Below are 25,386 nucleotides of genomic sequence, written 5' to 3'. Positions count from 1 at the left end.
CCCCCAATCTTCGGCTCCTCGCTAGCGCTGTGGGAGTAAAAACGCCATCTGCACATGCGCAGATGGTGTTTTTACTTCCGCAGTGCTACTTCGCGAAAACCCGCTCGTTGCGGGGGGTCCTGGAACGGAACCCTCGCAACGAGCGGGGGATCACTGTACTGTGTTCAGTTCTGGAGACCTCACCTATAAAAAGATATTGACAAAATTGAACGGGTCCAAAGACGGGCTACAAGAATGGTGGAAGGTCTTAAGCATAAAACATATCAGGAAAGACTTAATGAACTCAATCTGTATAGTCTGGAGGACAGAAGGAAAAGGGGGGACATGATCGAAACATTTAAATATGTTAAAGGGTTAAATAAGGTTCAGGAGGGAAGAGTTTTTAATAGGAAAGTGAACACAAGAACAAGGGGACACAATCTGAAGTTAGTTGGGGGAAAGATCAAAAGCAACGTGAGAAAATATTATTTCACTGAAAGAGTAGTAGATCCTTGGAACAAACTTCCAGCAGACATGGTTGGTAAATCCACAGTAACTGAATTTAAACATGCCTGGGATAAACATATATCCATCCTAAGATAAAATACAGGAAATAGCATAAAGGCAGACTAGATCAGTGATTTTCAACCTTTTTTGAGCTGCGGCACATTTTTTACATTTACAAAATTCTGGGGCACACCACCAACCAAATTGACACAAAATGACACTTTAACACAATACATATTATACATATAGTTGATAATATAGTTTCTAAATGTATTTATACTCACTTAGTGTGAAACCTGGGCCTGTTTGGATGAACACAAAAGGGAGATCCTGGCAGGAATGGTAGTTTGGGGACCCATGTTTAATTTCCCCACGGCACACCTGACTATGTCTCACGGCACACTAGTGTGCCACGGCACACTGGTTGAAAAACACTGGACTAGATGGACCATGAGGTCTTTTTCTGCCGTCAGTCTTCTATGTTTCTATGATTTGACGTATTTAACAGAAACATTCTCTTCTTGGCTTTCCCAGCATGTTTAAACCACTCAGCTTTTTTTCCCCTTATTTCCAATTTCAGTTCAATAAACGGGATTGGCCCACCTCGTTCTGACACAAAAAGGGTCTCCCGCAGACCCTGTCTGTCAAGAAATCTCAGGTCAGAAGAGCTTTTCCTGCCACTCATTTGACCTTCTGAAAAGGCCTTCAAGCCAGGCTCTGCCATTGGCTTGTGGCCCTGATGAGGACACTCAATGCTGAAAGTTATTGGGTTGGTGCAGTAACAGAGAAGATGCCACCTTCGCACTATTTGTGCTCTTGGTTTTAAATATTTATTTAACCAACAAAGTAATTTAATTCTTTTTCGATCTTTATGTTTTTATCGTATTGTAATCTGCCCAGTTTGGAAAGCGAAAAGGGTGGCATATGTATTTAATAAATACATAAATAAATAAATCAGGGTTCTATAATCAAGTATTTCATTACATTTCTCGTAAGTCCTAAAGCTACTACCTAAAGTTGAAAGCCTACCAACTAGTTTTATTTAACTTATTAATTCAATTTTTATGCCACCCATATCTAAGTAGCTTATTTATTTATAAATGGATAAGCTGAAAATTAATAAACTGGTTGAGCTTTATGGTATGGAAGTTGGGGAATATTCAGAATAGGGAGGATTAGGGTACCCTCAATCACTACATTCATGCATCTTGCAGTTAAAAAAAACCCATAGGGACTGCTATTTGTCATTGATGCAACAACTTGAGCTGGCCAATAGATGGCAGCCCAAACCAAGAAATGTAATCAGTTTCAGATCCAATGAATTAGTTCCTGAGTCTTCCTGTATTCTTCTTGCTATTTTGGCAGACAGCGAGAAATCCCAACCACAGTTTGGCTTTTCTGCCGAAAAGAGCCAACACCCCAGCAGTGAGAGTACACCATCTGCAAAGTTTCCTTTCAGTGCTTACAATCCTGAGCCTGAAACAGCTTCTTGTTCTGTTAGCTTCTCTCTGCTCAATGAAATACTTGACACAATTTATGTAGAAGGCAACCAGAACATCCTAGATCCGTGATGGCGAACCTATGGCATGCAAACCTATGGCCTCCGTGATGGTGAACCACAGGTAGCATGAGGAGCCATATTGGAGGGCACGTGAAGCATTACCTTATGTCAGCTCCAACGTGCATGCGCCCGCTAGCCAGCTGATCTTTGGGCTTGGGGAAGGCCGTTTCACCCACTTCAAGGAAGCTTCCCTGAAGCCCCAGAGTGCAAAAAACCACCCAACAGGCAAAACGGAAGTTCAGAAAACTGACTTCTGGTTTCCCATTGTGCTGTTTTTTGCTCTCTGGAGGCTTCGAGGAAGCTTCCTGAAGCCCTGGGGTGCAAAAACAACACAATGGGCAAACCGGAAGTTCAGAAAAATATACTTCCGGTTTGCCAGTTGTGCTGTTTTCACACTCCAGGGCTTCAGGAAGCTTCCTTGAAAACTCCGGAGTGCGAAAAATAGCACAACAGGAAAACCAGAAGTCCATTTTTCCAAACTTCAGGTTTGCCGGTTTGGGTGTTTTTTCACCGTCCCAAGCTTCAGTGAGTTCTGTGCCCATACGCGGGGATGGGGTGGGGGGATAAATTGTGTACATGCACAGAGGCAGCGCAGGAGGTGCACATGTAGGGGGGGGAGGGAATAGGTGTGGGCATGGGCGTACGTGTTAGCACACTCACACACACTCTTTTGGCACGCAAACAAAAAAAGGTTTACCATCACTGTCCTGGATCAAAGATTTTGAATAGCTTTCATCCATTTTTAGGCTGGTTTATGACTGTAATAAATACTTCATCCAATTAAATCCATTCATTGAAATCCTGATCCTCACTCCACAACAAAAAGGGCCCTAATTTGGCAAATTGTGTTTGCATCATTTATTCTGTATAATTTCTTTTGTTTTGCTAGACAATTGAACAATACCTGGCTCTGGATCCCCAAACTCTAGTGGAATCCTCTTATTCTAAGGTTTCTTTGTAGGTATTCAGCAAGCATTACTACATAGTGCCTGGCTTAATCATCAAGTCACAGATTGCTTTTTAAAATGAACGATGGAGATTTTGGGGGAATTGGATATAGAGCTATCCCAATGCTCCATAGTTCTCACTGCATGTCTTTGTGTGTCTGTTTGCAGATGTACAACATACCAAATCCATCTTTTTTAAAAAAAAAAAGATAATGTTTTCTGGCTTTTATTTTACAATATAAACATCCTTTACCTCTTTCCAAATTTTATAGTGGCTGAGGAAGCAACCCAATTCTCCCTTTGTGAGTGGACGTCCGTGGTAGGGGTCCTTGTAGCCTGGCAACATCTTGATGCCCATGGCATCCACTTGGCTGCTATTCATTGCCCTAAACCAAAGAGAATTTTAAAATGAAAAAAAAAGTGTAATTGACAGGAAAAGCACTGAGAACTGGATGCAAACCCAGCATAGTTTAAATTTCCACGTCTGTCAAAGACACCTGCTGGTGAAACAAAAGTAATAATTTGCAGAAAAACAATTCTATCTAGATTAGCTTTAGGAAGGTGTCAAGCTGGAGAAGCCCGCATATCTCGCCTTCAGATGGAGCAGAAGCTTCCAAAATAGCAGAGAATTCTTCACCCAAGGAACTGAATCTCAGTGCGAAATTCGAGATAACACAAAAAATGTGGAAGATCATTTGCCAACCACCACCTGCTCATGGGCTAAAGCAACAAGCTTCTGATTCTCTCAATTCAGATGAAGAAAATATGTTGCTGTTCATCAAACGTTTTGCTCTTTATGAACTGTGGCTCTCCAAAAGGAAGCTTTGGCCCAAAAGCCATCACTGACTTAGTGCTTCTAGCAACCCCAGAGAAGCATCTTCCCTGGTGAAAAGAGTAGCTCAGCAACTTCTACATGGCCACCAGTTGCTCACCTATACCACAGTAAGGAAGAGGTGGTCTTCCTATCTGCTGATTGACATAAAAGTGAGGGAATCAGCATAGGGTCTTCAATATATGTAAGCTGGGAATCTCTCCCCTAGATTTGAGCTTGTTCTAATTAGTGCATGGTTAAGAGTTGCATATTCCCATTGAGTGATCTAAGAAGCTTCAATCACTGTGAGGTTGAACCTGAAGCTCCCTATGCTATTCTGCGGACAAAGGCAGCTTTGAATTTTCTAGCGAGGCTTTGTGTGACCGCACTCACTTCCCATCCACGGCTTCAACAATCTTGCAGTCAATCTCCTGCTCGTAGAGGGTTTTCAACATCCGTTCCCGTCGATCGGTCCGACGTTTGAGGTTAATCATGAAGACCTGGGGAAAAGGAAAATGACCACATGGTAAACAGAGCAAAGGACACCCTGGGCAAAACTAACAATTTGGTAATAATTAGGTAGAGGAATTCCACAGGAATAGGCTCCCTACAACTTTCAGCAGCTCTGGCTGGCATTAGAAAGGGATGCTATGAGGTCATAATCACTAAAATGTCACAGCTTTCTCCTTTACATTCTAGAAACCTTCCCAATGCAGCAATTTATTTGCAGGTGTCGCTTTTATGCAGAGATCCTCCACATTCTAATTCAATGTTTATTAACCACAATTAGAGTTGGCAACATTCGTTAAATGAAGCAGTCGCTGAGTGAAACTGTAGCTATGCTTATGATCTTACTTCAGCTTTCCTATGCTTTAGAAATCTTGGTTGTAAGGGCAAGGCAAAGTCGTCTGGTGGGTCCCAGGGGAAGAGCCTTCTCTGTGGCGGCCCCAACCCTCTGGAACCAGCTCCACCCTGAGATTAGAATTGCCCCCACCCTCCTTGCCTTTCGTAAACTCCTTAAAACCCACCTCTGCTGTCAGGCATGGGGAAACTGAAATAACTTCCCCAGGCCTATATTGTTTATGTATGGTGTGTTGTGTGCATGTTTTTAAATTATGGGTTTTTAGTTTAAATTATTAGATTTGTATTACATATTGTTTTGCTACTATTGTTGTGAGCCGCCCCGAGTCTACGGAGAGGGGCGGCATACAAATTTAATAAATAATAATAAAAATAATAATAAAAAGGCTAGACCATATTTTTCATCATAATTGTAAGCGGTCACTAAACAAGAGCTAACCATACTGCATCCTAAGAATGGCAGACCTATATTAAGAGGCATTTTTCACATAAATATTCCCCAATCTGAGATCTAATTATGTAAATTCCAAAATATCTAAAGTAGTCCTTGGCCAATTCTAGCAAAGAGAGAGGAGTCTGATCTCCACTCTGATCTGGCAATACAGCTCAAAAACACAACATAGCACAGAGACATAATTTTAATATTTGATCACAGTTAGGGGAGCTAGATTAGGCAAATTAAGTTCTACTGATTCATTTGTCCCAATTATTGATTTATAATTTCTATAAATGTATCAGAATTTTTTATTTCTTACCTCATCAAATCCCATCTTATCTCGGACTTTGGGAACCACAGACAAATGCCGAGAAAGTTCCACGGGAGGATTCTTAACTGTAGAGAAAGTCGATAGAGTGAGATTCAAGGTTTCTTCCATGGAGACATTTATTTTTTTAAGGAGAAGCTGCTCCTCCCAGATTCTTGGACCAATTTTAGGCATACAGTAAGTACATAAAGCACAGTAAGAAGACCAATTAAATCTTTCTCTATGAATAGCAATGAAGCCAAACAGCCCATGAGGCAAATTCAGATGAGATTTTTAAAAATGGATTTCCTACTCAAAAAATGAATTTTTAATTTTTTGAAGCTTGGGACTCTAGTAGAGTCAGGTTTACACCAGGACCGTAAACAGAATTTTGATGCCTAAATTAAATTATGTACAAATAAAGCAGTGAAATTTTATAGAAAGTAAAATACACGTAACATAAAATTATGTTGATACATTTTTTTTAAAAATCCTGTAATTTGATAATATTTTTATTAGGGCTAATCAAAATGACACAAAAGACAGTATGTACAACTGGGTTTTAAACCAAATATGTTCCTAACTGAACTTCCAGTTTGAACATAGACCTATTCAATTTAGGAAGGCTTTTAATGTGGACTAGAAACATTGATGGACTAGGACAAGGCTTATTTGAAGATATACATTACCAAAAAAGGCTGCCCTCCCATAAAGTGGGAAACCTCAAACTGGATGGAGAGTTTGTCCTTAACCATCATTATACAAATGACAAATTTCCTCAGACTGGAGGTTCTTCCATTTCAAAACAGGTTCCTTTAGCAAAGACTTTCATAAATGTACATCACACCATTTTCTTTCCTTATCTTCCTTGATTCAAACTGTTAGCACCCATTATGGTTTTTTTCCCTCGTCAATGCCTTCCTACCATGAGAAATTGTAATTTTATTCAAACCTGCATAAATAAAAATCTATCCAATATTAAAACTGAACATCATATCTTTGTGGAGATGTATGGACAAAACAATCGAGATGCATTAAGAAAACTGATTCTTTTCAAAGAAAAGGGTTTGAATACATGCTATCCATTCATTCACTGCGTGCTAAATTCTTTCACCTAAAATTAATCCAGGTAGCCCCCCACTTACATGATCACTTAGTGAACATTAGAAGTTACAACAGATTTCCCTAGGATTATTTATGACCTGAATCAAACTTCCAATGGCTACCCTTCCCGAGATTATATGATCATATTTTGGACACCTGGTAACTGGCCTGCATTGATGGCTATTTGTCATATCCTGCAGTCATATGACTAGTATTTACCATAGTTTTTGCCAGAAACTGGCATTTATTTTGGTTTCTGGCAAACACACCTATTATAGACAATGTATTTGCTTAGCAACCACAGCATTTAGTTTACACCGATTAGATCCATTTTATGACTGCCACAAAAATTGGTGCAGTCACATGGTGACCCATTTAATGACTAATTTCCTCTGTAATTTGGATTCAATCATGGTTGTAAATTGGAAAGCACCTATATTGCAGTTTATTGATAAGCACAATAATAAAAAAAGCCTCTACATATTTACATACAGCGGCAACGGAACATTAAAAGCAACCTCCACTGATTGTACAGTGAAGTCTACTGAACTACAGAAATGCTCGAAATAAACAAATAAGGGAATGTCCATTTATCAGTTTTGTTTTTCAAAAGGAACAAGTCTTTGAAAAAAAAAAAATTCCAACATCCCAGAGCTTGATTATTTGCTCCCTGATGGTCTCTCAGGTTTCATGTGCAAGAAAGTCTTGGACATCTGAAAGCTTCTGTGTAGCCTAAGTATATCTTAGGAAACATTTGTTTTATTTATTTATTAATCGGGTTTGTATGCCGCCCCTCTCTGTGGATCCGTCTATTCAAACATCCTTTGAATAGACTCCCTATCTACTGAGCTTCTCATTCAATAGGATGATCTGTTGTGTTTAGATTTCGTGAATTCAATGTAAACGGACAAAGTCAGCCACAAAGGGGGGGGGGAGATATTTGACATACTGAAGCACCCTTTCACTTTGCAAAACAAACAAGTTATCAATGAAAGGTGATTGTCCTTTGAGCTAGCTCCTCTTCCACATTCAACTGTATTTTTTCAAGTGATGGCAAATTCCCCTTTAAGGGCAGTTGAATTTTTATAAAAGGATCATTGTGGAGCTGAGAACATACAAAGAATGACTGTGAGACATCCCCACAAGGAAAATTCAACCAACTCCCTCAGACAGCCAAGATGGCGGGTTGTCTCAGAGGCCTCCCTGGCAACAGAGAAAATTTCCTAGAACAGATCCAGACTGTCCAATGGCTGCCATGCTCTTTGGCCTGTGAATCTGCCAACTGGAGGTGGTAGAGGAACGTGATTGGCCCTTTACAGAAAAAAACTTGCCAAGCCCTTATCTAACCCATCACATCCTTCCGCTGATAAACAGGAGGAGAATTATACAAAACAGGAAAAATGAAAATCTTATTAGTCATATAAGCATGGATAAACAACTCAGCTTTAACAACAACAAACCTGAACTGCAGCAATGCCAGATTATTATTCCTTGATCTGTGCTCCGTGGTACCCATTTCTAGAGCAGAGGTGGGGAATTACGGCCCCTTTAAGACTTGTGGGCCATGCTGCCTCAAGAATTCTGGGAGTTGAAGACCACAGGTCATAAAGGAGTCATTGTTCCCTAGCCCAAGTTCTAGAAGAATCCAGTGGTGATATCACAGTAGCGGCTGGCTATCTTGCTCTTCTTTAGATGAAGTTTCATAACGATCTTTGTCTTGTGGAAAGGTGGTGCTTCATCAAGGATCTGATTTCCGTAACTGCAATTTCCCCCTTTAAGGTAAACTAATATTTTACAGCACACTCACCCATGACCTCCAGCTGCACATGCATGAAGCTCTCAATTTCATCACGCAGGGTGCCGTGAGATCGTAGTGGCACTGGGAGAAAGCCATATTCTTCTTTGTTGCACACATACATCTGAACTTCTAAACAGATTGGGATGGGTGAAAGGGTGAATGCACAAAAGGAGATGACACCATGAGGCAATACAAAATCCCTATGCCCTTTCCCTAGCCAGGACTGATCAACATCATGTCTCATCTCTATTTAATAAACTCGGGCAAATGATTTAAAGTTATTCCCACCACACATTCAAAAATAAAGAAACCTGACTCCGATTTAGGTGGGTAACCAATTAAACCCAAATACAAATGCTACCATATTTCCCACAAAATAAGACCAGGCATTATGTTAATTTTTGCTCCAAAAGACACATTAGAGCTTATTTTCCAATTAGGTCTTGTTTTGGAGGAGATAGGCTAGAGCAGTGTTTCCCAACCGTGGCAACTTGAAGATATCTGGACTTCAACTCCCAGAATTCCCCAGCCAGCACTCACTGGCTGGGGAATTCTGGGAGGTGAAGTCCAAATATCTTCAAGTTGCCAAGGTTGGGAAACACTGGCCTAGAGAACAAGAATTGTTAAAGCTGGACATGAGACGCCATTCTGCAGGAGGTCATCATGCAAAAGGATGAAGGGAGGAAATCCGCTTGAAAACCTATTTCTTTGGGAACTTTTAGCATGGCATACAGAAAATCCCACTGACACCGAGGTGTAAAAATTATAGTCTTTAGCATTTTTTAAATTGCATTAGCAGATTCCTAATCATTTTGGATTGATAGGTATTTTTTAGAGGCTGTCCTAAATTGAATTGAGTCAGGCAGCAGATAAAGCTGGACCACGCTGCCCTTCACATATCATTCTTTGTCCTTGCTGTTACCACTCAAGTCTCATACTATTACAGCTCTTTCTCTCTCTCTCTCACACACACACACACACACACCTTCATCCAGTTAAAGCCAAAAGGGTAACTGAGAAAACATAAAGGTATTTTGGCAACTGCATTTCCTTTCTCTTAGAAGGAGACCTGCAAGGTTTTAGATTTCAAAGCAAGACAAATTAAAGCCATCGCTTGCCAGAAATCTGCTGTTTACAAGTGGGAGAAAACAGTCCAAAACTGCTGAACCATCTCTCCCTTTGACAGCCTTCCATAAGCTGAAAGAGGATGAGAGTTGTGACACCCCAAGAGAATTGGGGAAGACTGGCCAGTTGCAAATGGACGGGATTGAAGCTGAGAAGCCAACTTTAGCTTGGGATGACAATCGTACTGGGATTGGGACCGCCTTCTGCCGCACGAATCCCAGCGACCAGTTAGGTCCCACAGAGTTGGCCTTCTCCGGGTCCCGTCGACAAAACAATGTCGATTGGTGGGACCCAGGGGAAAAGCCTTTTCTGTGGCGGCCCCGGCCCTCTGGAACCAGCTCCCCCCAGAGATCAGAATTGCCCCCACCCTCATCGTCTTTTGTAAGCTCCTTAAAACCCACCTCTGTCGTCAGGCATGGGGGAACTGAGATATCCTTTCCCCCTAGGCCTATACAATTTATATATGGTATGTTTGTGTGTGTGCTTGTTTGGTTTTTAATAAGGTTTTTTTTAGTTATTTTAAATATTAGATTTGTTATATGCTGTTTTTATTATTGTTGTTAGCCGCCCCGAGTCTACAGAGAGGGGTGGCATACAAATCTAATAAATAAAATAAATAAATAAATAAAAGCCCTGTGAGGCAGCCCTCCCAATCAAAGAGATGATCTGCTCTAACAACCAATATCTCTGGCTTAGCTCCCGAAAAAAGGGAGATGCTTGTTGAGTAGATTGACCAACAGGGTTGATTATGTCCTCTTGACCAAGTAAAGGCAGCATTTTGCTCACCTGCCTGTCTGCAGGCAAAGGCAAAGACGATGATATCATCAAAAGCCCAGGTGTAATCTGGGTGGGGAGGGTAGAAAACAAGGTTTTGAGAGGCCTCTTTCTGTAGGTTGATGAGGAAGGTAGAGTGCACCATGGGTACAGCAAAGCAACCACGGCGATCCCGCTTCCGGATGGGGATGTAAGCAGGGGTGCGCTTATAATAGCCCTAAAAGAAGGAGAAAGAAAAATTACAGGTGAGCTTCGCTGCAAAGAAACACACATGGGGACCTCTGCCTAGGACAACTCTTGTTAACAGCAACAGCTGGAAAAGAAATACAAAGCCCCATCATAAATGTAAATAAATAATATTTTAACTCTATCATCTTAAGAGTACATAATCCAGCATAGGAAGAATCAACAGGCCAAGGTAGGCTATAATAATAATAATTATTAATAATAATAATAATAATAATAATAATAATAATAATAATAATAATAATAATTAGATTTGTGTGCCGCCCCTCTCCCAAGACTCGGGGCAGCTCACAACAATAATAAAAAACAATATAACAGTGAACAAATCTAATATTAAAAGAAAAAGATATATAAAACCCCAGCAATTAAAACCATACAACACATACATACTAAACATAAAATATAAAAGCCTGGGGGAGGTGTCTCAGTTCCCCCATGCCTGGCTATGGGATGACAATGTTTCAAAACCATCTCATTAACTATCATTTCAAAGCATCTCAGAAGCCAGGGCTATGTCAAGAAAAGGAGTGATTAGAGTGGAGCACTGCAGGCTACTTCAGCTAACTGCTAGCTGTAGTTCAGCAGTTCAAATCTCACCACTGGCTCAAGGTTGACTCAGCCTTGCGTCCTTCCGAGGTGGGTAAAATGAAAACCCAGATTGTTGGGGGCAATATGCTGATTCTGTAAACTGCTTAGAGAGGGCTGTAAAAACAGTATGAAGTGGTGTATGTGTCTAAATGCTATTGCTATTCAGTCTGGAGTGGCCTACTGACCTTTAGGCAGGTGGCATGTGGAGCCATATCTGCTGGCAGGCGAGCCATTGCCCTAGCTCAGCTCCAGCTGATTTTCAGCTCACTCAGGGGGTGTTTTTAGCCTTTAGAGGGTCTCTGAGGGGGAAGGGGGAGGGTGTTTTCACCTTTCCCAGGCTCCAGGGAAGCCTGTGGAGCTTGGAGAAGGTGAGAAATGTCACGGTTTGTAAGTGATTAATGTCCGTTTGAACATTAACCCCCATGGAGGAGATGGACGGAAGCCCAGTCATTTGTTAAAAACAATATTTCTTTTATTATAAAAGTAGAAAAATAAAACATGTCACGAGGGACCACAAACAAATATGTCTTCCCATGATAGAGGTAAAAAGAAGAATGGAGTTTCAACATGAAGGAGGAGGAAGTGATGTTAGTTTTGGCAGGATATTACATCATAATAGGAGGATCTTAGTAAAACACACAAAGTTAACTTTAATTACTGAATGTCTCTGAGGGCTGGCAATATTTAGCGTGACAAGAAATAGGCCTACCAGGCCCACCAGAAGTCGGGAAACAGAAGGGGGGGGTTCTCATCCGCACATGCACGAGGGTAGAGCTGTGCAGGGGAGAGGGCATCACACACGCATGCGCAGGGAGGCGGGGCACGTGTAGGACATTGAAGTAGGGGGCGAGCATACACTTTTGGCACCCGAGGAAAAAAGGTTTCGCCATCACTGCCTTGAGGCATCACTAAGATCTGCATGAGCAAGGATGGTGGGGTTTAACTGGTACCAATTATCCACAAATTACTTTGCAATGGGACAGCACAATCAATCCTGCAAGGTCTCCTAGCATGGAGAATGACACCCTTGTCCAGTAGTTTTACATGTCTGCAGCTGATATGGAGAGTTCAGAACAGATTAGGGCTCTTAGGGCCTATTGCCAATTCTGCTTCCCTGTTAGTTGGGCTGTAATTCCCTTGAGTAGCAGTGGAGTCCTTAGGACTTAGTGGAACTGGGAATCGGCTATTCATGAATGGCAGATCGATCAAGGAGAATTAATTTTTTGAAAATTCATTGTTGAAATAGCGATATTAGTTAAACAAAGAGAATTAAGAGGCTTCAAAGAAATAAAAACTGCAGCATTGGAAAGCGCTCAAGCGGTAGTGGTATTGGGTTGGAAAGAGCCTAAAAAATGGACATTACAGAACATTGGTACATGGTGGATCACATTCATTTTGAAATCATGGAAATAAGATTAAACAATTTTGATGAAAATAAACTGGAGAAGCTGATGGTACGATGGAATAAGGTGAAAGATTATATGTTGAGTAGAATTTGCGACGAAAATGTGAAAAATAAACTCCAATCACTCTTTGAATAGTAAACAAATGCAAATTAGAGCTAAGGAAATAAAAGAACATAAACCATTAAATATTTGAACCCCCCGCAATTGGTGGTGGTGGTGGTGGGTATTGTCAGTCGGGTGATGGGCACATGCACTGTGCACTGTTTTATGTTTGTTTTATGTTTTTTTCAAATGTGCAAAACCAATAAAAATATTATTAAAAAAAGAAAAAAGAAAATTCATTGTTGTCTCCAGACTGGGGAGAGCATGCATTCATGCTCCATATGTGGGGTAACCACAACAAGAGAATGCTATAGCTCCAGGTCTGGCTGGGAATAGCTCAGAGGTATTTGGCTAGCCATTAGGAGAAACAAAATACTGGATTAAGTGGACCCAGCAAAACTATTCTTGTGTTTCCATCCGGGATCATCCTGAAGAATCCCTGGTAGCCATGAAACCAGGTGAGTCAGTGAGCATTGGCTTGACCTTGCAGGTTGTTGGAAAAAAGGAGAATGCAATCTGATTAGGTCTACATGGCCATCATTGGCTATGTTCTCAGCTACACCCACCCACCCCAAAAAGACTTAGAATTCGGCCATAGCTTCTGAATTTGCATACCTGTGAGGTCATCCCGCACCAGAAGTTTGAATAGGCTGCTCGCGAGTCCAGCATTGGTGCCGCGATAGTCTTGTTCTCAGCTATCAAAAGGCCCAAGGTGTCGGGGTTTGTTAACAGATTGTCTGCATCCACAAACTGCACATTGGAGCATTAAAAAAGAAAGAAAGCAAAGTGAATTCAACATCAACAACTTTCCCCCAGGCTCTTTTATACTTTGTTTTATGTTTGGGATGAATGTGTTGTTTGTTTTTTTAAATAATGATAGGGTTTTATATGTTTTTTAATATTAGATTTATTCTACTATAATATTGTTTTTATTATTGTTGTGAGCCTCCCCGAGTCTCCGGAGAGGGGCGGCATACAAATCTAATAAATTATTATTTTTTATTATTATTATTATTATTATTATTATTATTATTATTATTATTATTATCAGTTATTTCTGTAATAACTGGTTAGTATGCAATCTTAGCTGATTGAGTACAGATCAAGTGGGTGATTAAGACAGAGGTCTTCAAACTTGACAACTTTAAGATTGTTGGACTGCAACTCCCAGAATTCTCCAGCCACCATAGCTGCCAACAGATCCAGATGCAATTACTGTAGGTACTACTGCTTTTCGCGCATTGGCATAGCATAGCTACCATAGCATAGCTGGCTGGAGAATTCTGGAAGTTGAAGTCCACCAGTTTTAAAGTTGCCAAGTTTGAGGACCTTTGGATTAAGACGTTGGGTTAAGAGCAGGGAGACCCAGGTGAAGTCCATCCTTAGTCACCATGTATTTAAACATACGTCAAAGTGTCTTGAACTATATTAAAGACACTACTACTAATACTACTAATACTACATTCTTGTGGACCAGTCATTTTTCTCAGACCAAGTTACCTTATACATAGCTTTTCATAAGGCAGTAACTGGTATGGAAACAAAGGTTTACAAATGCAGAGAAGGATCTCTCTCTTCAAATGTGGAGTAACCGAAAGGCATGATTATGCTGCACTTCAGCTGTAGGGGATACCCTGCACAGCCTGTTCATAAATCTCAGACCATGAAAATTCATTCAAAGATGACGCGATGCAACCGGAGCCCTGGTTCTGCTTCCAGAAGCTGGGTCACCATGTGCACAATGGGAGTTCTATCCAAATAAACCTGCCAGTGTGAATTCTACACACACACAAAAGAAAACCCTCAAAGAAACCTGCTAGCAGATCCAGATACAATTACTATAGGTACTACTGCTTTTCGCGCATTGGCAGAAAAAAAAACATAATCTGTATTTAGCCTCAGTGAGATCCATTTATACAAGTTATCCACTGCCAAACATTTCTGGGCTGGAGACCAAGTCTTCATTCCAGAACGGAAGTATCAGTTATGACCAGCCAAGAAGCCGACCCCATCAAGGCCAGCTGTTCTACTGGCTCCCTCTATATACTCTGAAATTTCAGGGCAGCTGCTCTTGTTGGGAGAGACAACACAGAAAAGGAATGGGAGGGGGGAGGGGAGGGGAAGGGAAGGGAGTACACACAATGGACAGGCTAAGGAAGCTCAATTGCATTCACAGACCATGAAGTATCCGGCCCAGCCAAGCTTGAGTAGGTAATATCCAAACCAAAGGAAAAACAATCAGCCTTCAGCCCTGAGTGATATTAAATTCCGTATATTGTGAAAGTTAATACCGCACAGTACATGCACTTGTCATACTCTACATCTGATTTCTTTGGGATGATTTTGACGGTCTTTCAGAAAACATCAAATGGGCAAAAGGAGTGAAGTTGTAAAAAGCACGATTAATACAGAGGGACCATGACTAACGGACATGAAATGACAAGAGGTTTTTTAAAATTTTATTCCCAAGTTCCACTCTCAGATATTTTCTATCTCCTTCATTCTCTCTTTTTTCTACATGGCAGAGAGAGAGAGAATTCTATCTGTCCGTCCATTACCCTGGGGGGGGGGGAACTATTGACCCCCTCAGAGAGGGTCCGCAACTTGGGCGTCCTCCTCGATCCACAGCTCACATTAGAGAAACACCTTTCAGCTGTGGCAAGGTGGGCGTTTGCCCAGGTTCGCCTGGTGCGCCAGTTGCGGCCCTATTTGGACCGGGAGTCATTGCTCACAGTCACTCATGCCCTCATCACCTCGAGGCTCGACTACTGTAACGCTCTCTACATGGGGCTACCTTTGAAAAGTGTTCGGAAACTTCAGATCGTGCAGAATGCAGCTGCGAGAGCTATTATGGGCTTCTCTAAGTATGCCCATATTACTCCAACACTCCGCAGTCTGCATTGGTTGCTGATCAGTTTCCGGTCACAATTCAAAGTGTTGGTTATGACTTATAAAGCCCTTCATGGCACCGGACCAGAATATCTTCGGGACCGCCTCCTGCCGCAAGAATCCCAGCGACCGGTTAGGTCCCACAGAGTCGGCCTTCTTCGGGTCCCGTCGACTAAACAATGCCGTCTGGCGGGACCCAGGGGAAGAGCCTTCTCTGTGGGGGCCCCGACCCTCTGGAACCAGCTCCCCCCTGAGATTAGGATTGCCCCCACCCTCCTTGCCTTTCGTAAACTCCTTAAGACCCACCTCTGCCGTCAGGCATGGGGGAACTAAAACATCTCCCCCTTGCCCATGTTGTTTTTGCCATTTGACTGATTGACTGTGTGCCTGTTTCTTTTATATTTATTGGGACTTTTTATGAATTTATGAATTTTAAATTGTAATTAGATTGGTGGGCATTGGATTTGTTATTATGTACTGTTTTTTATTATTGTTGTGAGCCGCCCCGAGTTTGCGGAGAGGGGCGGCATATAAATCCAATAAATCTAATCTAATCTAATATCCTGTGATACTTGAGAAACGCACCTGGATGAATTTGGCTTCCCGGCCAGTTAAAGAAAACAGGTAAAATACAATACAAAATAGAAGACTGATTTCAAAAATATCCACCGCATTCCAAGCAAAGATATTTATTCCTCTCCAGAGCCGAGTTCCAGAATTGGTTAGGAAAACCAGTGTCCTCCAATTATTTTGGATAATAATTCTTATAGTCCCCTACTGCTAGCTATACTATTTGCAACTAATAAGAGCTAAGTCCAAGATAATGCAGGCTACTACTTCCTTGCCCCCTACTTAGGCAGAAATTTACAATGCAATAGACTTGAGTACCCAGCTCCTAACAAATCTCTTTCTCAGTTGCCATGTCTTCTGTTCTTTAACTAGGGTCGCATCAAAAGATGCTAAACTGGAAGCAAAGAAGTGAGTGAACACGTATGTGCAACACGCACACATGATGGTTGTATTGCTGAGAACTGCAAATTGGCAAGCATCATCAAGGGAAGCAGACCCAGGAAGAAAGACTTGACAAAACCTTTGCCTCTGACAATGCCCACATGCAAAAAGCAACAAAATGCACTCTTGCACCAGAAATATTTTTTGACCTTATGCAACACCCATCCAATCACCCATCCCCACACACATTTATTTTTTATTATTTTATTTATTTTTATTTTTATTTATTGGATTTGTATGCCGCCCCTCTCCATGGACTCGGGGTGGCTAACAACAGTGACAAAAAACAGAATGTAAAAATCCAATACTACAACAGCTAAAAACCCTTGTTATAAAACCAATCAGACATACAAACATACCATGCATAAATTGTAGAAGCCTAGGGGGAAAGATTATCTTAATTCCCCCATGCCTGATGGCAGAGGTGGGTTTTGAGGAGCTTACGAAAGGCAAGGAGGGTGGGGGCTATTCTAATCTCTGGGGGGGAGTTGGTTCCAGAGGGTCGGGGCCGCCACAGAGAAGGCTCTTCCCCTGGGCCCCGCCAACCGACATTGTTTAGTTGACGGGACCCGGAGAAGGCCCACTCTCTGGGACCTAACTGGTCGCTGGGATTCGTGTGGCAGAAGGCGGTCCCTGAGATAATCTGGGCGGTGCCATGAAGGGCTTTATAGATCATAACCAACACTTTGAATTGTGACCGGAAACTGATCGGCAACCAATGCAGACTGCGGAGTGATGGTAAGATGTGGGCATTTCTTGGAAGGCCCAAGACTGCTCGCGCGGCTGCACTTTGGACAAGTTGAAGTTTCCGAACACTCTTCAGAGGTAGCCCCATGGGCATATTTAGGGAAGCCCATGATTGCTCTCGCAGCTGCACTGATTCAAGGGCTGGGTTTACACGCCTGGCCCAAATTAGGATTTTTTTTTTCATTTTTTAAATTATTTTATTAGAAAAAGTGAATTCATATACAATATGGGTAACCAACAAAAATACACACAAAACTTTAAAAACTAGAGAGATAAACTTGCTCTCTCTTTCCTTACGTATTATCCCTTATATAATTCTACATTGTTGCAGATTTTCATATTGGTATCATTCATGCTGTTCCAGTTTAACTCTATTTCTTATATAAGTAGTACCCTGTTTCCCCGACAGTAAGACACCCCCGATTGTAAGACGTTTCGGGGGTTTCAGGGGGGTCGGCTAATATAAGCCGTACCCCGAAAGTAAGACATATGTCTTACTTTCGGGGAAACACGGGGGGTATTGCCGCCTCCTGCCCACGTCCGCACCGTCCCCCTCTCCATACGTCGCCGCGCCGTCCCCTGCACTTCTCACTGCCGCCTCTGCAAATTTACTCGGGCACGTCCCTACTCCAAAGAAACCTCCCCCCCCGCCCGTCACAGAAGGTAAAATGCATATACACTAAAAAAACACATTTTACAGTTTTTTTAGCTGTCAGTGCCCCTTTAACAATATAAGACATACCCCGAAAGTAAGACATAGTGGGGCTTTTGGGGATAAAAAGAAAGTAAGACACTGTCTTACTTTCGGGGAAACACGGTAGTAGTAACTTAACTTCATAATAAAAACTTGAATATTTATTATAAATAACAATCATTCTAAATCAAATAAGTATATCTTACCAAGTCTTAAAATATCTAACATTTAACTAATTCTTACCTATCTATATTTTTGCATATCTAAAAAAGGTTCCTGTTTTTGTTCTTACAACATCTCCTTGTTGTGATGTAATTTAACTAATTTTCCCCTTTCTTGTTCTTTTTTGCAATCAATTAATAATAATAATAATAATAATAATAATAATAATTATTATTATTATTATTATTATTATTATTATTATTTATTAGATTTGTATGCTGCCCCTCTCCGCAGATTCAGGGCGGCTCACAACAATAAAACAATGTACAATGTGACAAATCTAATGTTTAAAACACATTAAAACCCAACATTTAAAAACCATGCAACACAAGCATACCATACATAAAACTATATAAGCTTGGAGAAGATGTCTCAACTCCCCCATTCCTGGCGATATAGGTAGGTCTTAAGCAATTTATGAAAGACAAGGAGGGTGGGGGCAGTTCTAATCTCCGGGGGGGAGTTGATTCCAGAGGGCCGGGGTCACCACAGAGAAGGCTCTTCCCCTGGGGCCTGCCAGATGACATTGTTTAGTCGACGGGACCCGAAGAAGGCCAACTCTGTGGGACCTTATCGGCCGCTGGGATTCGTGCGGCAGAAGACGGTCCCGGAGTTTATACCATTTGTCCCAAATTTTATAGAAGACTGAGTTTTCTTTCTCCTTTATACGCATACCGTAGTTAGTCTATTCATTTCTGCCAATTCCATTATTTTATTAGGATTTTTTTGTGGCTCAGTGAGTTGTGCAAGCCCAACCTTATTGACATGATGCATGACCCTGGTACTTCAGCTTTAATATTTGACGAACAGTGGGCCGAATCTAAGCAGCTAATGTAACGGAGTGAGCTGGTAAAGTTTAAGCCTTATTTTAAAAGTGGGCAGGTCCCAGTGCCAGATAGGGACAGCCTGGAGTCTCTCAACCTCTCTGCAATCACCTAGCTGAGCAGAGGATCAAATACAAACTCCAGGGCGACAAACACAACCTGTGCTAATGATCCCAGAAAGACAATAATCCAATCAGAGCAATGCACTCAGTCCTGCCACTAAGCTTCCTTTCTAAACTTTCCTTACCAGGATGTAGTCAGCCCAAATGTCTCGGGCGGACTGCAAAGCTGCTTGTCGAAGCTTCATGACATAGTCATAGCGTGAACTGGACCAGTCCTTGGGGCCTTCTTCATCTGGGTAGAACCTGCAAGGAACAATGACGTTTGGGGCTTTGTAAATAATAATTATCTATCTTAGGACAGACGTAAAAGGTAGGATTCATAACCAGTAATAAGTTCTGGTGTGTTTCTAAGAAGAATTCGCTCAATGGTTAAACTGGATTTATTTCTCATTCAGCATTGTTCCTAGTTTTTATGTGAAAATCACAGAAATTAACTTCTGTTCAGAATTATTCCTACCCACAAAGTACACAGAAGAAGCCAGGAGAAAAACAAGACCCAAATCAATATTTGAAAAGGAGTTATTGGGTTTCAAAACCCCTCAATTGGAATACAGTTGTACCTCGAGATACGAGTTTAATTCGTTCCGGACCTGGGCTCTTAAGTCGAGCAGCTCTTATCTCGAACGACTTTTCCCCATAGGAATTAATGTAAATAATTTTAATTGGTTCCAGCCCTCAAAAAACTCACAAAGTTAGTCTAAATTATGCAGAAAGACATGTTTTTAATGAAGAAATGTACATGTACATATAAATGAATAATGAAGTTTCTTTCACTTAACTTGTAAACTTTCTTAAACTTTTAAATTTACATATGTTCAACTTCTCTGCCACCCAATCCTGTAGGACAGAGGTCCCCAACCCTTTTTGCACCAGGGACCGGCTTTAAGCGATCAAGAGAGGAATGGGTGAATGAATGGACGGAGGGTGGGAAGGAAGGAAGGAAAGAGGGAAGGGACAGGAACAGAGGAAGGAAGCAAGGAAACTTATGAAAGGGGAGAGTAAGAGAGGAATGAGTGAAGGGAGGGAGGGAAGAAGGTGGGAAGGAGAAAGAAAAGAAGAAATAGAGGAAGGGAAGGTAAAAGAGAGAAAGAAAAAGAGCAAGAAAGAAAGAAAGAAAGAAAGAAAGAAAGAAAGAAAGAAAGAAAGAAAGAAAGAAAGAAAGAAAGGGGGAAGGGACAGGAACAGAGGAAGGAAGCAAGGAAACTTATGAAAGGGGAGAGTAAGAGAGGAATGAGTGAAAGGAGGGAGGGAGGGAAGAAGGTGGGAAGGAGAAAGAAAAGAAGAAATAGAGGAAGGGAAGGTAAAAGAGAGAAAGAAAAAGAGCAAGAAAGAAAGCTGTAAGCCCCCCCCCCAGGCCGGCTGCAACCTTTTAAAACACGCGCGCCGCTTCGCAGCTGTCTCCTGAAGCCGAACGCGGAAGTTAGCGTTTGGCTTCAGGAGACAGCTCCTTGGCGCTTGTATCTCGAATTTGGGCTTGTAAGTAGAACAAAAATATCTCTCCCCTCCCAGCTCTTATCTCGAGTTGCTCTTAAGTAGAGCAGCTCTTATGTCGGGGTTCCACTGTATCCCAAATTTTGACTTTAGACTTAAACAACTTGCAGTATCGAATGTACAATAGTTCATTCCAGTCTTCTGGGACATGTACATTCACTGTTTGCTGAATTCAGCACTGCCTGAATTATGCAATTACTGATTCATTTGTGGGTTTTTTTCTCCTTCCTTTTCCAAGTTCCTATTTTTCCTTCGTTTCTCCTGGGTTTTTACTTACAGTAATCCTTTGGTAAACCTTTTCTATCTCATGCATTTTAATATTCTGAATGATAAAACTGTAATCTAATACATTTGGAAGACATCGGATTCAGAGAGGTTGGTGGTGGAAACTTTTATCTCTTTTTTAAAAAATGAATATAAAGACCACTACAGCAAAACAAGCACTAAAAATTATATCAGAGAAACAAAACCAATAACTATAAAGCTAAATTTCATCAGAGGAAACTATAGGTTGTCCTTGACTAACCATCAAAGTTGGGACTAAATTTCTGCTCCTAAGTCATTAGGGTCATAAGTCAAGGCATTGATGTGACTAGACCCGATTGTTTTGTAGTGGTTGCAAAGTGAATCAGTGCAGTCCTTAAGCAAATCCATGGTCATTACGTGAATATGATCATGTGACACATACACCCATTCTGTATGGGGTTTTCTTCCAAAACTGGCGAGATAGGTTGCTATGATCTCATGACCAACACGTCACTGTAACAGTTGTAAACTTGAGCCAACTCCCAAGAGTCCTAATGCACTCATGTGATTCCAGGATTGGGTGGGGGGGGGGGGGTTGACATTTTACACCCCACAGTCCATAAAGCCAGTAAAGCATTCTTCTGGATCACTGTAATTTCCAACACTCTTTAAGTGACTGGTTGTAAGTTAAGGATTACTATAACTCCAAAGGGTCGCCTAAATAAAATATTCAAGAGTCAGTCACAGATTAAGTAGAACGGAAGCATCAGGAAACTACTTTGGAAATTATTCTATCTATTTAAAAGTCCTTTCTTACAACCAGATGAAAGGGCATTGAGGAAGCTGAGTTCCTGAATGTCAGAAATTAATGAATGTGGATGAATGCAGAAGATGTACATTTAATTTTATAAAACTTTACGTATTTTTTTAACATTGTGCTTTCAGCTCTCACGACCACATATTCACTTAAAAAAACTAGTAACAGCACCTGCTGAAATCTGAGAAATTAAAAGAATAGTTTAAGGACAATTGGCAATAGCAAATTTGACAGTTAAAACACATTAAGCAAAAGAACACAAATTCCAGGTATATGTGCTAAATAAAATGACCAAGATACATACAAAGTCACTTAATGTATTTCTACAATGGCTTTTTGTGGTGAAAATGCAATTATTTGGCATTTAAATTTATTTATGTGCTTTAGTGCAAGTAGCCTTCAAATAATCTTATGGGATTTGGACACTCTCTTCAATTCACTCAAAGCTATATCAAATAGTTTTTGGATAGGCTAGACGCAGGGGTCCCCAAACTTGGCAACTTTAAGACTTGTGGACTTCAACTCCCAGAATTCTCCAGCCAGCATAGCTGTTTTGAAGACCTCTGGGCTAGAGGTTAATCTCTGCTTTATAATCTTGTATTCCTTGTCCAAAGATCCCTCAGTGAAAAATTGTGCTAATCCCAATCTGACTGATTTACACAATGTTGACATTTCTCCATTCCAACAAGACTGTAAAAATTGAACACATTTGCAATTATTTCAATTTCTCCTTGAGAACTACCATAATTCCATTTTGAATTCCAGCTTCCATTTTCTTTTTGACCTTCCCTGCATGCTAAGGGGCCAATTCCTGCGCCATCCATCCCAAAGCTCACCTGGGATGATCCAGCGGCCGCCACTCCACTGAGTGATACATGCTCTGAACATTCGTAAGCCATTCCCGAAGCACTGCAGTTGTGTTATCAATGTTGTGATCCGTGGCCACCCTAAAGAAAGAGGTTTCGAAAGATGAAATACCGTCCTGCACTGAGCAGTTTTGCAACCTATATCAACTGCCAAGGAAAAGCCCTTCCCCCCCCTTCTCATCTCCATGGGGGTCAGATTTAATATCCGATTTGTTTTGTGCACCTGATGTAGTTTGGAGGGCATGCTGAATCTCAGCTTTGAAAAAAGAGGATGTGCTTTGGAAAAGGGGCAGTCACGCATGTAGCATCCGTTGGCAATACTTCTCTGACATAATGTAGCATCTGCAAAGGTCAGCCATGCAATTCCAGGAAAAGATGTAGCTATTCCTCAATGTACAACTACAAATAAGTCCTTTATGCTAAGTTAGTATTTCTCAATTATTTTCTGTTACGCCCCTGTGCTGTCCCCAGAGACAGAGATAGTTGGACTGTATTTAGGCATGTTTCTTTAAGATATTGCATTAGGGGAAATGTAGTGAAATTGCACTCTGGGTAATGTAGTTTTACATGTGACCACATTTGTGTATTCCTATTGGCTCTGACTCGGGATGAGGGGTAATTGGAGAGAACATTCCAGAGGGTCTTTGTCTTCACTCACTAAGCCAGCCAGCATGTAGATGCTACACCTAGAGCCTGGGTCAATTCAACCTCTTTTTACCTGCACAATAGGAAAGATTATACAGTACTGCAGAAGAATCACATCATAACTATGAGTTATTGTGAGAATGCCTGTAATAAAATTATCTGTTATACCTTATTGTGCTGAGTTATCTGACTGGGAAAAGTTGAGCCTATACCAGAACAGCCCCCCTCCCCCAGAAGAAGTAAACATTTCACAGCCCCCCAACTCTCCACTGGGACGATTGTTTGCAATATTCAGCCCGTTTTCGCTGAAAAAACTCAAGAGGCTTATCTGCGTGGTTGGGATGTAATGTGTTTAAGTAACGTCTTATTTGGCTTCATGCTGTTGTCGGCCAACGTTTTTAGACACAGTAAACATACCGGTCTTTCCTTGTCTCCCACCGTAGTCACAGTGAAGCCAACCGCTATATAGGCTTTGTCATATTTCCTCATCTTAGCTTCCAGGAGACTTACATTTGTCTCATTATCTCCGTCTCTCTCCTCCTTTCTTTTCATCCCTGTTAAATATTTTTCCATGACTTCTCTTAAGGGTTTGTTATGTGCACTTCATATCTCCTGCTCTGTGCTGCATGCTATTGTTCGGTGCAAAAAAAAAAAAACCTTACTCCCTTGCGACCAAAAAAGCACATTCCCTGGGGTCACATACCCCCCCTAGCCTCGCTCCGTGCTCCGTTCAGGGGGACCCGCCACACTATTTGAGAAACATTGTAAGCTAAGTGAAACATTTGTGAAGTGAGTTGCCTTTTGCCATGTTCTTAGGCGACCCCTGTGAAACGTTGTTTGACCCCCAGGTTGAGAACCACTGCAATAGTGAGTTGCTACCGGTACAGTAGAGGGCGGTGCACTGGTAACACACAGTGCGCTATGTGCACAGCTTCACTTCTCTTGCATGCATGTATGTCCTAGCGTATTTTTGATTCGTGTGCATGCACAGGAGCAAAATCTTGCGAGGGGACACATGCGCAAGAAATTTTTTATCAATTTTTTGCCTCTGTGCATGCATCTGTTATACGTTGGCCATCCATCCAGCTTCAGAGAGGGAAGTCTAGGGGCATTGTTTCCCAACCTTGGCCACTTGAAGGTATTTGGACTCCAACTCCCAGAATTCCCCAGCCAGCGAATGCATTCGCTGGCTGGGGAATTCTGGGAGTTGAAGTCCAGATATCTTCAAGTGGCCAAGGTTGGGAAACACTGATCTAGAGGATCCACTGAGGTTTAAACGAGTAGCTAGGGTCTCGCCAGCCAGCAAATCCTTCCCGTCCCCAAGTGGATCGCCTCGATCCAAAGGGAAGAGAGAGAGAGCGCTGGGAAAGCTACACGTGGAAGAAGGTAACGTCATCTGCAAACTCGGGAAAATTCCAGGCTGGGGTGGAAGCCACCACCCAACACCACACACACACACACAAACACACCTTCTTGTTCCCCCACCAAAGCGCAGCCTTCTGGCGCCGCGGCAATGGGCGAGCGGCGAGCGCAGGGTCCGCCCGCCCGCCTGCCAGTCACTCACTCACTCACCAGAGCGCGATGCGGTCCTTGGGATAGCTGAGCCTCTCCAAGCAGCCCAGCGTCGCCGGCAGCGAGTGAGCCGCGTTGCGGGCCAGCAGGGCCAGCAGGACCCGCGGAGGCCGCATCGGAGATTCGGGCACCCAGCGCTCCTCCGGGAAGTAAGCGCCCGACCGGCGGGCGCTCCATGTCGCCAGAGCCAGCAGGCAGAAGCAGAGCCACCGAGGCGTCATAGCCGCCGCCGCCGCTGTTCCCTCGCCTGCCCTCCGACAGGAAACACGGCCTTAAAGGGGCAGAGGAGAAACTCCTCCCAATCCTGCCCTCCGACAGAAACGTGGAAGGAAAAGGCTGTTGCCGAGGGCGGTGGGCAGTTCCTTTGAGGAGGAGTTTTTGTTCGCCCCGGAGCGGCTCGACAGCTTTAGTGTTGGCTTCTGTCCTCAAAGTCAACCGTGCAAACTTTTTTTTTTGAGGCTTATTTGGCTGCAAAAGCCACGCTGGCGAGGGAGGAAGAGAAAAATAGAACAGAGAAAGATGGATAGGTAGACAGATAATAGATGATATAGTTGGAAGGAAGGAAGGAAGGAAAGGCAAGATTAAAGAGATAGATGGATGGATGGATGGATGGATAGAGGGACCTCCAGAACTGTCTTTTCTGAGTTTTAAAAGCTAAGTCCTCTTTAAAAGCACACAGTTAGTGGCT

The 25,386-nt window shown here is 42.1% G+C and overlaps 1 protein-coding gene across 1 annotated transcript in view; it reads right to left on the bottom strand.

The window, feature by feature from the left end:
* COLGALT1 (collagen beta(1-O)galactosyltransferase 1) overlaps positions 1 to 24,966 on the bottom strand; it is a 30,160-nt gene extending 5,194 nt beyond the window's left edge. Inside the window, exons 1-9 of the mRNA XM_070741094.1 lie at positions 24,699 to 24,966; positions 22,452 to 22,562; positions 19,187 to 19,304; positions 13,168 to 13,302; positions 10,223 to 10,427; positions 8,321 to 8,440; positions 5,422 to 5,498; positions 4,199 to 4,305; positions 3,248 to 3,380 (exon numbers count right to left, since the gene is read on the bottom strand). Coding sequence (XP_070597195.1) covers positions 3,248 to 3,380; positions 4,199 to 4,305; positions 5,422 to 5,498; positions 8,321 to 8,440; positions 10,223 to 10,427; positions 13,168 to 13,302; positions 19,187 to 19,304; positions 22,452 to 22,562; positions 24,699 to 24,919 — 1,227 coding nt within the window. The 5' untranslated portion in view covers positions 24,920 to 24,966. The remainder of the gene's footprint in view (positions 1 to 3,247; positions 3,381 to 4,198; positions 4,306 to 5,421; positions 5,499 to 8,320; positions 8,441 to 10,222; positions 10,428 to 13,167; positions 13,303 to 19,186; positions 19,305 to 22,451; positions 22,563 to 24,698) is intronic.
* Between the last annotated feature and the right edge of the window lie 420 nt (positions 24,967 to 25,386).

The sequence above is a fragment of the Erythrolamprus reginae genome, chromosome 2 (assembly GCF_031021105.1).
Source record: "Erythrolamprus reginae isolate rEryReg1 chromosome 2, rEryReg1.hap1, whole genome shotgun sequence".
Classification (NCBI taxonomy): domain Eukaryota; kingdom Metazoa; phylum Chordata; class Lepidosauria; order Squamata; family Dipsadidae; genus Erythrolamprus; species Erythrolamprus reginae.
The sequence above is the reverse complement of the archived record's forward strand: the minus strand, read 5'-3'. Positions and strand labels throughout refer to the sequence as shown.